The 13,957-nt window shown below is 44.9% G+C and overlaps 1 protein-coding gene across 1 annotated transcript in view; it reads right to left on the bottom strand.

Annotated features, from left to right (window-relative positions):
- The window catches only part of PLK5 (polo like kinase 5 (inactive)), a 37,925-nt gene that overhangs the window by 16,553 nt on the left and 7,415 nt on the right, over positions 1–13,957 (bottom strand). The window contains exons 5-6 of the mRNA XM_083183051.1: positions 8,337–8,424; positions 8,157–8,252 (exon numbers count right to left, since the gene is read on the bottom strand). Of these exons, the coding sequence (XP_083039177.1) occupies positions 8,157–8,252; positions 8,337–8,424 (184 nt within the window). The remainder of the gene's footprint in view (positions 1–8,156; positions 8,253–8,336; positions 8,425–13,957) is intronic.

The raw sequence follows: 13,957 nt of genomic DNA, 5'->3' as shown, positions 1-13,957 counted from the left end.
AACGTGGCATAGCTGGTAGAGTTTTCATAGGAGACTTCATATTATAATATGGATATTGCCCTCCCTATACCCCCCCCCCCCCCCCCCCCCCACACACACACACACACATTTTAATTGACACCAGTGACTTTTATTCTTTTTCCTTTCTCCCTTTTTTGTTTACTCATATTGCTTTTTTCTACACTCATCCAATCAGCAATGTATTGTGATGTTCCAGCAAGACTCTCTATAGTTATGTGTGTCAGACACTTTGGTCATTTGTATGTTGTGCTGATTTTGTTTAAATAAAATCAGACTGTATTGGAGTACTAAATCCCATATTGGGCTGGTATCATACCTCTGCTTTGCAACCAGCAGTTTATGTGTAAGTAAAAAAAAAACAGCTGATCATTCCTATCACTACACAGTCTATGGCATATGCTCTTTACTGCGCATCTACAGGTTTCCAAAGCTTCTATTGCTAACTAAGGCTATATGTTGTGTTTTCCCCTGGCAGATAAAACTGCTGAAGGTCCAGGGCCATTGAAATGAATTAAAAATGCTGCAACCAATCAAAACACAAGCTGTAAAAAAAAGTGCAGTATCATGTAGTAAATAATGATTCACCCTAGCTGATGAGAAGCACACAGGCAGAACAATTCTGCTAAGCACAGGGACACAACTTATAGCACACATTACCCAGGTTTGGAATATAAACTAACATTTCACAAAATCATGATGATCACATAGTTGAAGTATTTCTTAAAAACACCTATGGGTCTGCCCATCTGGCAAATCCCAGAAGGGCTGACAGGTGGGCCACCCACACAAAGAGATGGGATGACTAATCAGCGAAGCCTCCTGGGGCTCTGCTTGGCCCGCCAGCATACAGAGATATGGGGGTGTGCAGCAAGGCCACTCCTCCATGAGCTGTGACCACGCCCCTTTTTGCGAGTGCTAATATAAATGTCTGGGCTCTAATACAGTCTCAGACTGTATGGTGCATGCATTACACACAGTGTATGCACAAATGTGGTGTTGCCATTGAGATGCACGGTATCAGTAATGTCTTGGCATGCATGGAGATGGTCCAACTTATGTGCATATTATTGGAGTGTTGCTGATCAAATCAAATCAAATTCTCTCTGCACATTTTACATCTGCCCCCCTGCAGTGCACATGGTTTTGTCCATCTAAGAAGGATTTTGTCAGAAAGAGTGAACTAGAATAAGGCCCATAGTCACAGACAGGCGCCCACCAATAGACTCAGCTACGTCTTTGTCCACCTCTGAATCAGCCCCAAAATGTGGAAACTTTAGGTACAGAAGTGTCTGTTTCCAAGTCAATAAACCATAATTAGGAATGTTAATTATGATTCCTTGTATATGGATACTTTCTGTACAATAAACAGAATATCAGTATTGCAGACTTTAGACACAAAAGTGTTATGAATTTATAAGGGAACAGACCTGCACTGTACATACTGTAACAAGATTTAGCTCTGCTATCGTCTCAAAAGCATTAACACCTAATAATTCATAATCGTGTTAGCTATCAGCAGTTCATAAGCACTACATTATTTTACTTGGTTAACATTTATAAAGCAAGATATCCCGAGCGATGCATTTCAGTGCTTGTGCAGACGCAGGGTCCGCGCGGCCTTGGCGAAATGGGTGTTTGCCAGCGCACGCAACCAAAACTGCAGGCGCCCAGCGTTTCATGGGTGTTCCCATGGAAATCGCCGGGTGATGTGGGTGGGCAGCTGAGATCACTGGATGGGGGGACCCTTTAACAATTTTTACCCATTGTCTTATTAGAGGGTCACTACAACCTGAACAAATATAACTGGGCTTTTTCTACTTGCTTTCTAATTTCTTAATTTCCTCTATAATCGACATAGGCTGCCGCTACTACATTTTGTCTGCACTGTGTAACGCCGACCTCCACAATAGGTGTTGCGGTCTAACCCACATACCATTATAAGAATTTCTGACCATATTACAAATTTAACATTTCGCTAATGTTTTGAGACTTAACAGTGTTCAATCTGCTATCACCAACTGAGAAGACCTCTGTACCAATACCCAAATTTACGGGCTAAATATATATAGAACTCATTATCTCAGATTTGAGGTGGTAGCGGGGTGCATCTCTAACTACTATCAGCTACCCAATGCTGGATGAACTCATTTGAGTTTTTTCCTAGATGCACTCCACATTTAATTGTTTTTGTGTTATTTGTCAGTTTGTCAAAAAAACAAGTTTTTTATAGATAAATAATAAAAGTTATGTTTTAAATATTGTAACCATTACATAAATCTAAGAAATATTTTTCTCTAAGTGTGCCCCCAAAGGAGAGTACTTTTTCTTCCTTTCATTAATTCTATCACTGGATGGGGGACGGGCGTTCCGGCATTCACAGGGAGGCATCCTGGTGGACTCGCAAGGCTGTGAATTTGCAGCCTTGCAAATCAACCAGTAAGAAAGTAAGCTTTGTAGCCTTATTGCGGTTACGTAGCACTTATAATTTTGAACAAAGTGTAATATTTTGGCTTTTAATGGAAATATTTTTCAGTACCCACGTGAATAAGAATGTTGATCAATCTTTATGAATATGATATTCATATTCCTATTTAATGGCAAAGGCTGGATCCTGACAGTATGAGCAGACAAAGGACATCAAAGATTATGGGGGTTATTCTGATTCACTCGGAGAGGCACAATCACTCTCCATTGGACAAAACCATGTGCACTGCAGGTGGGGCTGATGTAACGTGCAGAGAGAGTTAGATGTGGATGGGGATTATACTTCAAACTGATATCTATATTGCAGTGTAAAAATAAAGCAGCCAGTATTTACCCTGCACAGAAACAATAAAACACCCAAATCTAACTTTCTCTGCACATATTACATCAGCACCACCTGCAGTGTATATGGTGTTGTCCATTAGAGAGTGATTGTGCCTTTCCGAGTGAATAACTCCTATGTTCATAGAAAGAAAAACATTAGTTAAAATTCATGCAGCATAGTGGTTTTATCGAAATTTGTATGATCTGTATATTGTAATCATTAACTGAAAGAAGTAAATTTGTATGGGGCAATAGGAGCACAAAGGCTTGTCAGACATACCGTAGCACCACCAAACATATTTATAACACAGTAATACATTTATGAAAAGGAGTGCTGTAATCCTTAGCAACTTGACACATTATAATTGACATTGTTTGGTTGTTTTGCAGATCTTTTCATTTCACAGTTCCCTTGTGTTTACATCATGTTCTATCCATAACCTACAGATTTTATTTAAGGGACAACACCAAACCATGGATCAGTATTCCCAGGGCTTATATTTAAATAAGATTAAATATAGCCGCCGCTACCACCCCCGCTGTTGGCAATCTAGACAGTAACAGTTATCCTTGCACTACAAGTCCCAGCATGATTAGTTAGTTGCTGGGACTTGTAGTGCAAGGGTACCACTAATTACTATTTAAATATTAGCCGCATTTGAGGCATAGAAGCAGAGGCGCTGAACTACACAGCATTTGAAATTTAAAGATGGCCGCCGGGAGCCAATCAGAGTGCGGCATGTCTGGCTCCGCCCCCTCATATAGTTTTTAAGAGCCAGCGTGAGCCAGCCGCAAGCAGTCTGCCAGCAGGAATGGAGTATAGAAGAGCTCCCGAAGAAAGAAGACTCAGGAAGTCTAGTAGGCTGCTTGCTGCCCACCAGATGAAGATGCTGGAAGCCCTGTCATGGCGGCAGCCACGCAAAAGAGCTTATTGGCTGCCGCCTGCCAGGTGAAGACGCCGTAAGCCCTGGCATGGCGGCGGCCACGCAAAAGAGCTTATTGGCTGCCGCCTGCCAGGTGAAGACGCCGGAAGCCCTAGCATGGCGGCGGCCACGCAAAAGAGCTTATTGGCTGCCGCCTGCCAGGTGAAGACGCCGGAAGCCCTGGCATGGCGGCGGCCACGCAAAAGAGCTTATTGGCCTGCCAGGTGAAGATGCCGGAAGCCCTGGCATGGCGGCGGCCACGCAAAAGAGCTTATTGGCTGCCGCCTGCCAGGTGAAGACGCCGGAAGCCCTGGCATGGCGGCGGCCACGCAAAAGAGCTTATTGGCTGCCGCCTGCCAGGTGAAGACGCCGGAAGCCCTGGCATGGCGGTGGCCACGCAAAAGAGCTTATTGGCTGCCGCCCGCCAGGTGAAGACTGCTGTGTTAATAAAATTTAACTTTACATGGTGTGGGTGTTTTTATTGGTGTATTGGTTCTGCTGTGGGACTACAAGTCCCAGCGGGCCCATTAATGCCCTATATGCTGGGACTTGTGGTTCCCCAAGTCCCTGCATACAGGGGAAGGTTTGCTGTGATTTGTTGTTCCGCAGCAGAACCCAATACTTTTACACTTAATTTATCAGCCCGGTGTCCACCGCCCTGGGACATCGGGGACAGCCCCGGGCTTCAGCCCGGGACGGGTGAAGCCTGGGGGTGGGGGACCCCTTTATTGGGGGGGTCCTCACTCCCCCAGGTACCCCATCCAGGGCTGACCAGCCAGGGTTCATGCTATGGCTGGGGGACCTTGCATAAAAAGTGTCCCCCAGCTGTGGCATGACGCTGCTGGCTGTTGGAGCACGGTGTTGGTTCCAAAATGCGGGGTCCCCCAGTTTATTTGTCCCCCCGTATTTTTTGGAACCAGGACCGGTCTAAGAGCCTGGTGCTGGTTTTTTAAATATGGGGGAACCCCACAATTTTTCTCTCCCCATATTTGGGGAACCAGGACTGGCTCAACGAGCCCGGGGCTGGTTATGCTTGGGAGGGGGGACCCTATGTATTTTTTTTTTAACTTGTGCACACTTTACTAGACAGAACCATGCACTGAACTGGCTGGACCTGGTCTATTTTGCGTGCGATATTGGGCATTGTTTACCATGCGATTTTCATGTTTGCTATGAGATAACATCTGGATGCGATATGTAATTTGCGATTTTTTTGTCATAGCAAAATGTGTGATTTTGATTGAATCAACAATTCACATCTAAAGCCAACAAAACAAATACAAGGTTTCAAAACATGAAACAAAGTTTGTGTGCAATTTCAGGCACTGAATTTAAATGACAAGCAATGATTTTCTTGCACATATTTAGTGCCAGTTACATATCATGTCCCCAGTAGTGTCTATTACATATCATATCCTCAGTAGTGCTGTTACATATGTCCCCAGTAGTGCCAGCTACATATCATGTCCTCAGTAGTGCTGTTACAGATGTCCCCTGTAGTGCCATTTACATTTCATGTCCTCAGTAGTGCTGTTACAGATGTCCTCAGTAGGGCCAGTTACATATCATGTCCCCAGTAGTGCCAGTTACATATCATGTCCTCAGTAGTGCTGTTACAGATGTCCCCAGTAGTGCTTTTAGCAAGATTTTTTTTTTCTTATACTCAACCCTCCCTATACCACCAGGGTGTGTGGCTCTCACCACTGACAACATGTTGTTAGTACTTCTTTGCTGTAAATCCTGTGGAGATGCAGGGAAATGTATGTTATTGTTTAATTAAATGGTAAACCTATCCGGTCTATACTGTATGTGTACGTGGGTAACTCTGGATCTGAAACTAGCCTGTGCCTCACCAGTCACTAACCTCACCGCACGTCACTGGCGCACGGCACATAACAGAGTCCGGGTAGTGGCGAGCGGGAGAATAGGAAACATCCTATTCAAAAGACTGGGCGGGCAGGACGGTCGTTGATTGGCTGAGCTCTCGGCCAATCAGCGGTCGCCCAGTCTTTTGAATAGGATGTTTCCTATTCTCCCGCTTGCCGCTACCCGGACTCTGTTCTGTGCCGTGCGCTCCCTGCTCCCCGCTTGCCGCTACCTCTCCAGTCCACCAGCCAGCCCACTACCCCTCCTGCAGCTGGACCGGACCCCGCTCCCCACCACCTCTTTTGCCACTAGCTGACTATCCCCTCTGCATCACACATGGTCCGGACCCTGCTCTCCGGTCCCCGCTCCCCCCAGACAGACCCTGATGCCCCCCCGCCTGCATCTCCCCCCAGACCCTGCTCTCCCGCAGCTCCCCCGGATTTACATGTGATAAATTGATCCGATTTAGCACATGTAAAAAAATGGCACATCAAGTGCCAAATCATATCAGGAGCTGCCGGGGGAGCTCAGTGGAAGTCGGGGCCGACATTACGCAGACTTGTCCTTAGGACAAGTCGGCGTAGTGTATGGGGGCCTTACTGTTGATGGCACATCCCCAAAAATGATTTGCTAGATTATGGGCCGGATGTCATACCATTGGAGTTCAGCGGCTGTGTGGGACGTTTTATTTTAAAGGGGCAGTCATTTACAAGGCATGGTTTTGCTATTTATTAATAATAATAATAATATTTATATAGCACTTTTCTCCCAATAGGACTCAAATGCTTTACCATTGTTTTTACAGCTCAATATACAAAACAAGCTTAACAGTAAATTTACATTAGTGCCCCTTTAAAAAAAAAAACTTCCTAGTTAGGCTGGCATCCCGCACATCTGCTAAAAGATAATGAAGATACGTGGAGAAATTATGCCTTTTAACCAATCAGATTCTAGATAAATTGTATCTATTACATTGTATGAAATCTGATTGGCTGATATGTGTAACTTCTCACCTGTCCTGTTTAGAAGGTTTGATCTATCTCCTCCTATGGGCAGTATTCAATGAGAAAGTTCTCCGTGCATGGAGAGCGTTTTATTTCGCTCTCCATGCACTCTCCGTGTTTTAGCGGAGATTCTCCGTGTTCTGGAGCCTCCTGCTCCCACTATTCAATGTGGCTGATGCTCGCCGCCACTCGCGGCGAGTCTTAACCCCTGCAGCGGACGAGCGTCCGCGGCAGGGAGCTTTCAGGGAGCCGGGGGATGGAAGCAGCCAGAGAGATTAAAGTCTCCCTGGCTGCTCCAGAGGAATGTGGAGGGTAGGGGGGCTCCCCTGGACCCAGGCAGCACAGGCTGCCCCCCCCCTATAGCCAGCGGGGGACCCAGTATTCACTGCACCCGATCGTGCATATTAACGATCAGGTGCAGTGAATATATGAATATCTAATGAGCTGCTCGAGCGCTCCGGCCCCCTGCTGGCTGCACTGTGTAAAAAAAAAAAAAAAAAATTTAAAAAAATATATTTTTTTAAATTAAATATATATTCATGTGCTATAAGCACATGAATAAAAATAACATGCCCCATTCACAGAAAAAAAAAACTGATTTTTTGACACCAAAATAAAAAAAAAAAAACCTTTTAGTTTAAAAAAGATGGAGAATTTCTACACGGAGAGAGACGGAGAAAATCACTTAGAAAGACGGAGAATATTTCACATTGAATAGGGTTGCTCGCTTTTGGAGAGCAAAATGCTCCGTCCAAGGCGAACAAAGCACAAATTCTCCATAAAACACGGAGAATTTTTCTCATTGAATACTGCCCTATGTCTGACCTCTCTGTTGTCTTTGGGAGCTTAGGCAATGAATCTGCCATCCATAAGGAAGAATGGAAGGGAATATTACAGTACTTCAAGGGATTCATATCAGTGCATGAGACAGAGTTATGCACTTCTACTAAATAGGACATATCAAAATCTGCACAGACATCTAAAAAGATTCCCTGTATCCGTCCTAAACTCTTCTTCCTTCCTTAACTCATCTTATGTGGTTTTGATGTATAAGCAACCAAAGACCAGAAGCTGAACCTGCATATGACTTAGGGGGAGATTTATCAAAGCCTGGAGAGAAAAAAAGGAAATTAAGAACTTCTAGCATTTTACCTGATGTGTTTGTTGAAAAAAATGGCAGCAGCTGATTGGTTGGTATTTTATCGCTCTACACGATTACTTTGATAGATCTGTACCTTAATAAACAATTGCTCGCCTTTGGCTGGCTTATGGTGGCACATGATAAAGGACAGGCTGCCGTTTTCAAATCTGTATACATAAATAGTAGGCTCTCTAAACAGTCTGAAGAGCTGCCAGAGAATAACAGAATAATCGAAATACTTGGATTATTCTCCTGGCATTTGCAGAACCTGCTATGCTAATGGTATTATCATGCTGGCTATGTCACGCATGTTTAATGCTATGTTGCTTCCTTGACATTTATTGCAAAGGGAAAGGACATAGAAATCTCAGTACTTTATCATGCATCTCTTACATTATGCATCCAAGAGCCCAGATGTCTGATTTGAAAGAGTGACCATCCTTGGCCAGAACTTCTGGAGATAGGTAGTTTGGAGTGCCACATATGACTCTGGGGTGAAAAACACATCTGTCAGAGGATGCTGAAATTCACAAGCATGCTTCAGCAGGTAAATAACATGAACGGTGTGCTTACCCTGGGATTTTTTCACACTGCTCCACCGTTGTTGCCAATCCCAGGTCCCCAATTTTTACAACCATGTTCTTGGCAATGAAAAAATTACCTACAATGACATAATGAACTGTAAATGCTGAATACTGGAATTGGGCACCTCAGTTGTGGTCAGTGCATGCAGTAACATTTCACTGTCTAAAGGTGGCCATACATCTACAGATTGATTGTCAGATTGGGATGATTGGAACAAAATCCTGCTAATGGATGAGAGCAAATGACAGTTGACCATTTGCTTTGAATTGCTGGAAAACTGCGAAAAACTATCATTCAGATATTACCAGGTTTTTGTTCCAACCAGCCCAATCTGACAATTGATCTGTAGATGTATGGCCACCTTATGCATGCATGAGATTGTGCTGTCAAACAGCAGCCTCTACAGTATATTAAACTAAGCTACTCTGGCATTTAGCAGATACAGCTAAATGTAAGGGATTATGGTGAATGCAGTCAGTCAATTCACTAGAAACATTCTACTTCAAAAGTACATGACCAGATTTTGTTAACAATCACCTGAATCGCCATTCACTATATTTTCAACCCTCAGAAATCACTAAAGTCAGTGCTAGATTAAGACCTCACATCAGGGGTGGTTCAAGAGAGGGTCCATATAGAGCAGGGGTGGCCAAACCTGTCCTCAAGATCTACCAACGGTGCATGTTTTCCAGGCAACCTGTGGCTCTATAGTAGGAATGAATGCAGCAAGTTTGAAAATGTGACCGTTAGTATTGACTACAGCTGTGCACCAGCTAGGTGATCTGGAAAACAAGGACCGTTGGTAGATCTCGAGGACCGGTTTGGCCACCCCTGATATAGAGGGTCCATATAGAGTGTCCATGAAGGCCCCCTACTCTCTAACAGCACTGTAGACACTGGCTGTGTTTTAGAGTCTACTGAGCTTGTGCAATCTCTGGCATCATGGTATCCGTGCCTTGTTCCCAGGGACGACTCTACTGCGCATGCTCTAATCACTGGGAAAATGGCCTCTGCACCATTTTACCTCAGATTTCTGTCTGCAGCACTGGCTGTCACAGGAGGGGTAATTATAATGATATGGAAAAACGGTACTTGTGTACTTTCACGGCTCCCATCGCATGCCATCGCATGCCATATGCGAGGGGCGGCGTTACGCGCCCTACGACCTTTTCATACCCCCACTATCCACGTTGGCGTGGAGTTGAGAATAGAAAGCGTGGCGAGCCCGAAGCGTGGCGAGCGCAGCGAGCCCCGCGACCGGCCGCGGACACCTGTGAAGCCCGCGAGGGGACGCGTATACCTGTGAAGGTATCCGTGTCCGCTCGCCACGCTTCGGGCTCGCCACACTTTCTATTCTCAACTCCACGCCAACGTGGATAGTGGGGGTTCGGGTTCGCGTTGATAGTGGGGGTGGTACAGCCTCAAAAATGACATTTTTTCAATGCATTTGGATGCATTTCTGTTAAAAATCGCATGCGATTTTTTTTGCTATGCGATGGACATCGTGGGAGCCGTGATTGTACACAAGTACCGGAAAAACAAATACTCAGCTGTTCCCCTCACACGGATCTTCATCCTCACACAAAGATTCTCCTAGCACAAATCTCCGTCAATTGCATAATATGCCTCTAACACAAATCTCCCCTTAGTACAAAAAATTACCCTTCACACAGCTCTCCCCCTAGCACAGAAGATTCGCTGCTTACACAGCTCTCCTATCACAGAAGATTCGCTGCTTACACAGCTCTCCTAGCACAGAAGAGTCCCTGCTCATACAGCTCTCCTCCCAAGTCCTAGCACAGAAGATTCCCTACTCACACAGCTCTCCTCATAGCACAGAAGATTCCCTGCTCACAAAGCTCTCCTCCTACAACAGAATATTCCCTCCTCACACAGCTCTCCTTCTAGCAGGGTTGGAATGGCCCACAGGTGAAACTCCTGTTGGGTCCAACTGCCTGGGGGGCCCACCTCATCTGCTAGAGATCAGGTTGCAGACTGTACACTTGAATTATACATAATACATATGTTACTTTATACTGCACCAGGCTATGGTGAATTTCCTACAATTTTCTACATTGCCATTATTAACCTTTTCAGGTCCAACGTCTAGTCAGGCTCAACAGCCCTAGCGCTAGTAGCAGATACAATGGTGAGCAACTTTAAAATAAGAACATTAACATCGTTCAACATTCAACGTAGACCATTTGTGAATAAAAAAAGAAATAAAAAATTACAATTAATTTAAACATTTAAACCAGACTTTTTGAATTGCAAAAAAAAAAAAATGTTGGACTGCAAATGGCCATACCTCCCAACTGTCCCGCTATTTGCAGTAATGTCCCATTTTTTTGTGACTTTCCCACATCCCTCCCGTGGCCTATAATGTCCCGCGGCATGGGGGGCGGGGGCAATTAGGAGTTCCTCCTGTTACCCCCTGTCAGTAGCCCCCCAGCCCCACAGGCTGCAGAATAGCAGAATATTCCGTACTTTCCTAGCACAGCGCCAGCGATTTTAATTGCAGAAATCGGGACCCTAAAAATCGCGTCGATCGCAACGCATGCAACCAAATCGCATGCGATGGACGCGATTTTTACATTGGAATCAATGTAAAATGGTCCCTGAGACCCAATTTAAAATACACCCTAGACCAGTGTTCCCTCTAAGCTGTGCGCGTGTGCGCGCGCACACACCTCGACGAGCATGCGCACAGACATTACAATAGAGCGCACAAAGCAGCAGTGGTCCCTTTTTGCAGTTGTGGACTCAATTAAATGTGTTTCACCCATTAACTACATTGTGTGCTGTGTTTTGAATGTTTAAATGTTTAATATCATTTTGAAGTAAAGTTAACACAAATGCTGAACGTCATTTTCCAGTAATATATAAGTGACGCACAAAAATTAAAATTTCCTTCCAAAGTTGCACAGCCAAAATCTTTAGCCGCACACAGCCTTCGTAAAATTAGAGGGAAAATTGCCCTAGACCCCTTATTTTCATTGCATACCCCCCCCCCCCGCATGGGTCAAATGCCCCCCCATTGTTAACGCCACCCCACTATTGATGCCAACCCGAAGCGTGGCGAGCGCAGCGAGCTCGCGAGGGGCGGCGATATGCGTCCTCCGACCTTTTTTATACCCCCACCATCCACGTTGGCGTGGAGTTGAGAATAGAGCGTGGAGTTGATTTTATAAAGTGTGGCGAGCGCAGCGAGCAACCGAGCCCGAAGCGTGGCGAGCGCCCGCGCATTACTTCACAGGTATTACGTGTCGATGTGGATAGTGGGGGTAAGAAAAGGTCGTAGGATGCGATGAAAAGGTCGTAGGACGCGTACCGCCGCCCCTTGCTGGCTCGCTGCACTCTCCACACTTCGAGTTGCCGTCAATAGCGGGGTGGCGTTAACAATGGGGGGGCATTTCACATATAAATTACCCATAAGGGTGGGTATACAATAAAAAAATCGGGTCCATTAGGCCATTTATCATTGTACCCTATGTAAAATCGCGTTGATCGCGTCGGTCGCATCGCATGCCATTATAATGGCATGCGATGGACGCGATTTTCTCATTGCCGGCAATAAAGTATCAAATTAGACAGAAAATCGGGTCCATCGCGTACCTTAAGTTAAGGTATGCGATGACCCAAGATGGGCGCCATGCTAGGAAACAAGTACCGAATATTCTGCAGCCTGTGGGGCTGGGGACATAGCTAGCAGCTCAGAGAAGGGGGGTGTGGCCTCACAGAAATAGGCCACAACAATGTATTGCTAGGCCAGGCCCCCGGGCGTGCGAGGGGTCCCGCTGCCGGCACAGTCAAAGGAGGAGGTATGAAGGGTTAATATGTATGCACTAGCAGAATTTATTTAATGAGGGGCCCAGCCCATGCTCTCTCTAATGGTTAGCTAAGGGTCAATATTACTGCTTTCCCCAGTGGACCTTAAGTGCCACATTTAATGCCAATTCCTAGCACAGAAGAACTGATGACCTCCTCCTTTTCCTAAACAACCTTTGCTGCATTGAGCTTTGCCGTACCTGGCTCTAGTGGCGTATGTTCGTCCCAGGCAAGATAAATATTGGTGCCCCCCCCCCCAACACACACACACCATCTTATATAAATATATGTATGCATGTATGTATGTTATGGATATTATGTTTAGAATAAAGAGTATGACATCTATGGTCCTGCTAGGAGGGGGAGTCAGCAACAGAAGCGATATCAACGGCTTTCAATTAACTGATTCAAACTCACAGTGGGGGGAAGGTGCCCCCTTGGGAGCAGGAGCCCGGCAGCAGATGACTCCATTGCCTCCCGGAGTTCTGCCTCTGCCTGGCTCATCTCCTACATTTCTGAAGGCTTCTGTGATGTGGAAAAAAAGGTCGGCATTTAAAAAGATCGACATGAGTTTTCGCTATTTTTCCCCCCAAAAAGGACTTATTTTTACTTTACCATCCCATTGGCATTGGAAGGGAACTATAACAGTGCAAGAAGCATGGCGACCCATGCGAGGTGTCGATATAGACACCAAAAAAAAAGCTCATGTTGACCTTTTTCATATCGACCCATACCCAGGAATGTATTGGTGCTTGCATGTCTGTACATGTATATGTGAGCACACAGTGACAGATAGCTAACCAGAAGCTACTCCTTGAGCTTGCTCTGCAGACTGAGGAATTGGACATCACTAGAATAGATGCCACATGTCCCCTTCTGAAGCTCCTGCCAGAAACAGCCATGCTAAGTAACGGTGTCTGAGTGTTATATTTGTAACTAGTAGAATTTGTGACCTGTCTGGATGAGAGCACAAAGGGGTGGAGGGGTCACTGGCAGGGTACGAGGGTTTAGCAGAAAGAGGTTTATTCCTAGTATATTACATCAGTATATGTTATTTAAAGTGACACTATCACCGACATTGTGTGTCATTAATAACGTTTAACCAAATCTACCGATATGCCCTTACATGAGCAAGATCTGTGTATCGTCTGGTCATTTCCACTTACGTCCTGACTAATTGAATCAAGACTACATAAAACCATTTAATAGGCTTATTGTGCATGAACTAGTACAATGAAATGGGCTATTTAAACAGAACATGTATCCTTAAAAAGGCATGCTCACATTAGGAGATCTTTAGCTTAGATGAATAAACTATGAAATGCCCAAAAATAGAAGAAGGCTCTTGTAGACACTTAAGAAAAACAAAATAATTAAAAACAGCAGATGTGTTTGGAAGCTATGTCACTTCTCCTACCACTGTTGTCGCTGCATGTAAATGTATAGCACATGACTGTATTTATAGGACATTCATAACCCAATATACATAGGAATAAATCTTTTATGACTAAGTAATCATCTCTTCTTCTCGCAGCTCATTCTAGAATATTTTATAAGCAGTAGGTAATGTCAAGAGAGGGCAGCAGCGGGTAAGGACGGAGATAAGTCAGTGTGAAACAAACTGGACAGGACACGACACTGATAAGGAGACTGGTGCCAGAGAGGGTGCCTGAGTGCTCCTTACTGATCCATAATTAGGTCATAGGGAAATGTACATAAGCAGCTCCTGGCCAGGACCTGGACAATGTTTACAGATTTCAGAGACAGAAACTCTTTATTCT

The sequence above is a fragment of the Crinia signifera genome, chromosome 1, assembly GCF_055691185.1.
Source record: "Crinia signifera chromosome 1, ASM5569118v1, whole genome shotgun sequence".
NCBI classification, from domain to species: Eukaryota; Metazoa; Chordata; class Amphibia; order Anura; family Myobatrachidae; genus Crinia; species Crinia signifera.
Note: the sequence above shows the minus strand (reverse complement) of the source record. Positions and strands in the feature narration are given on the sequence as shown.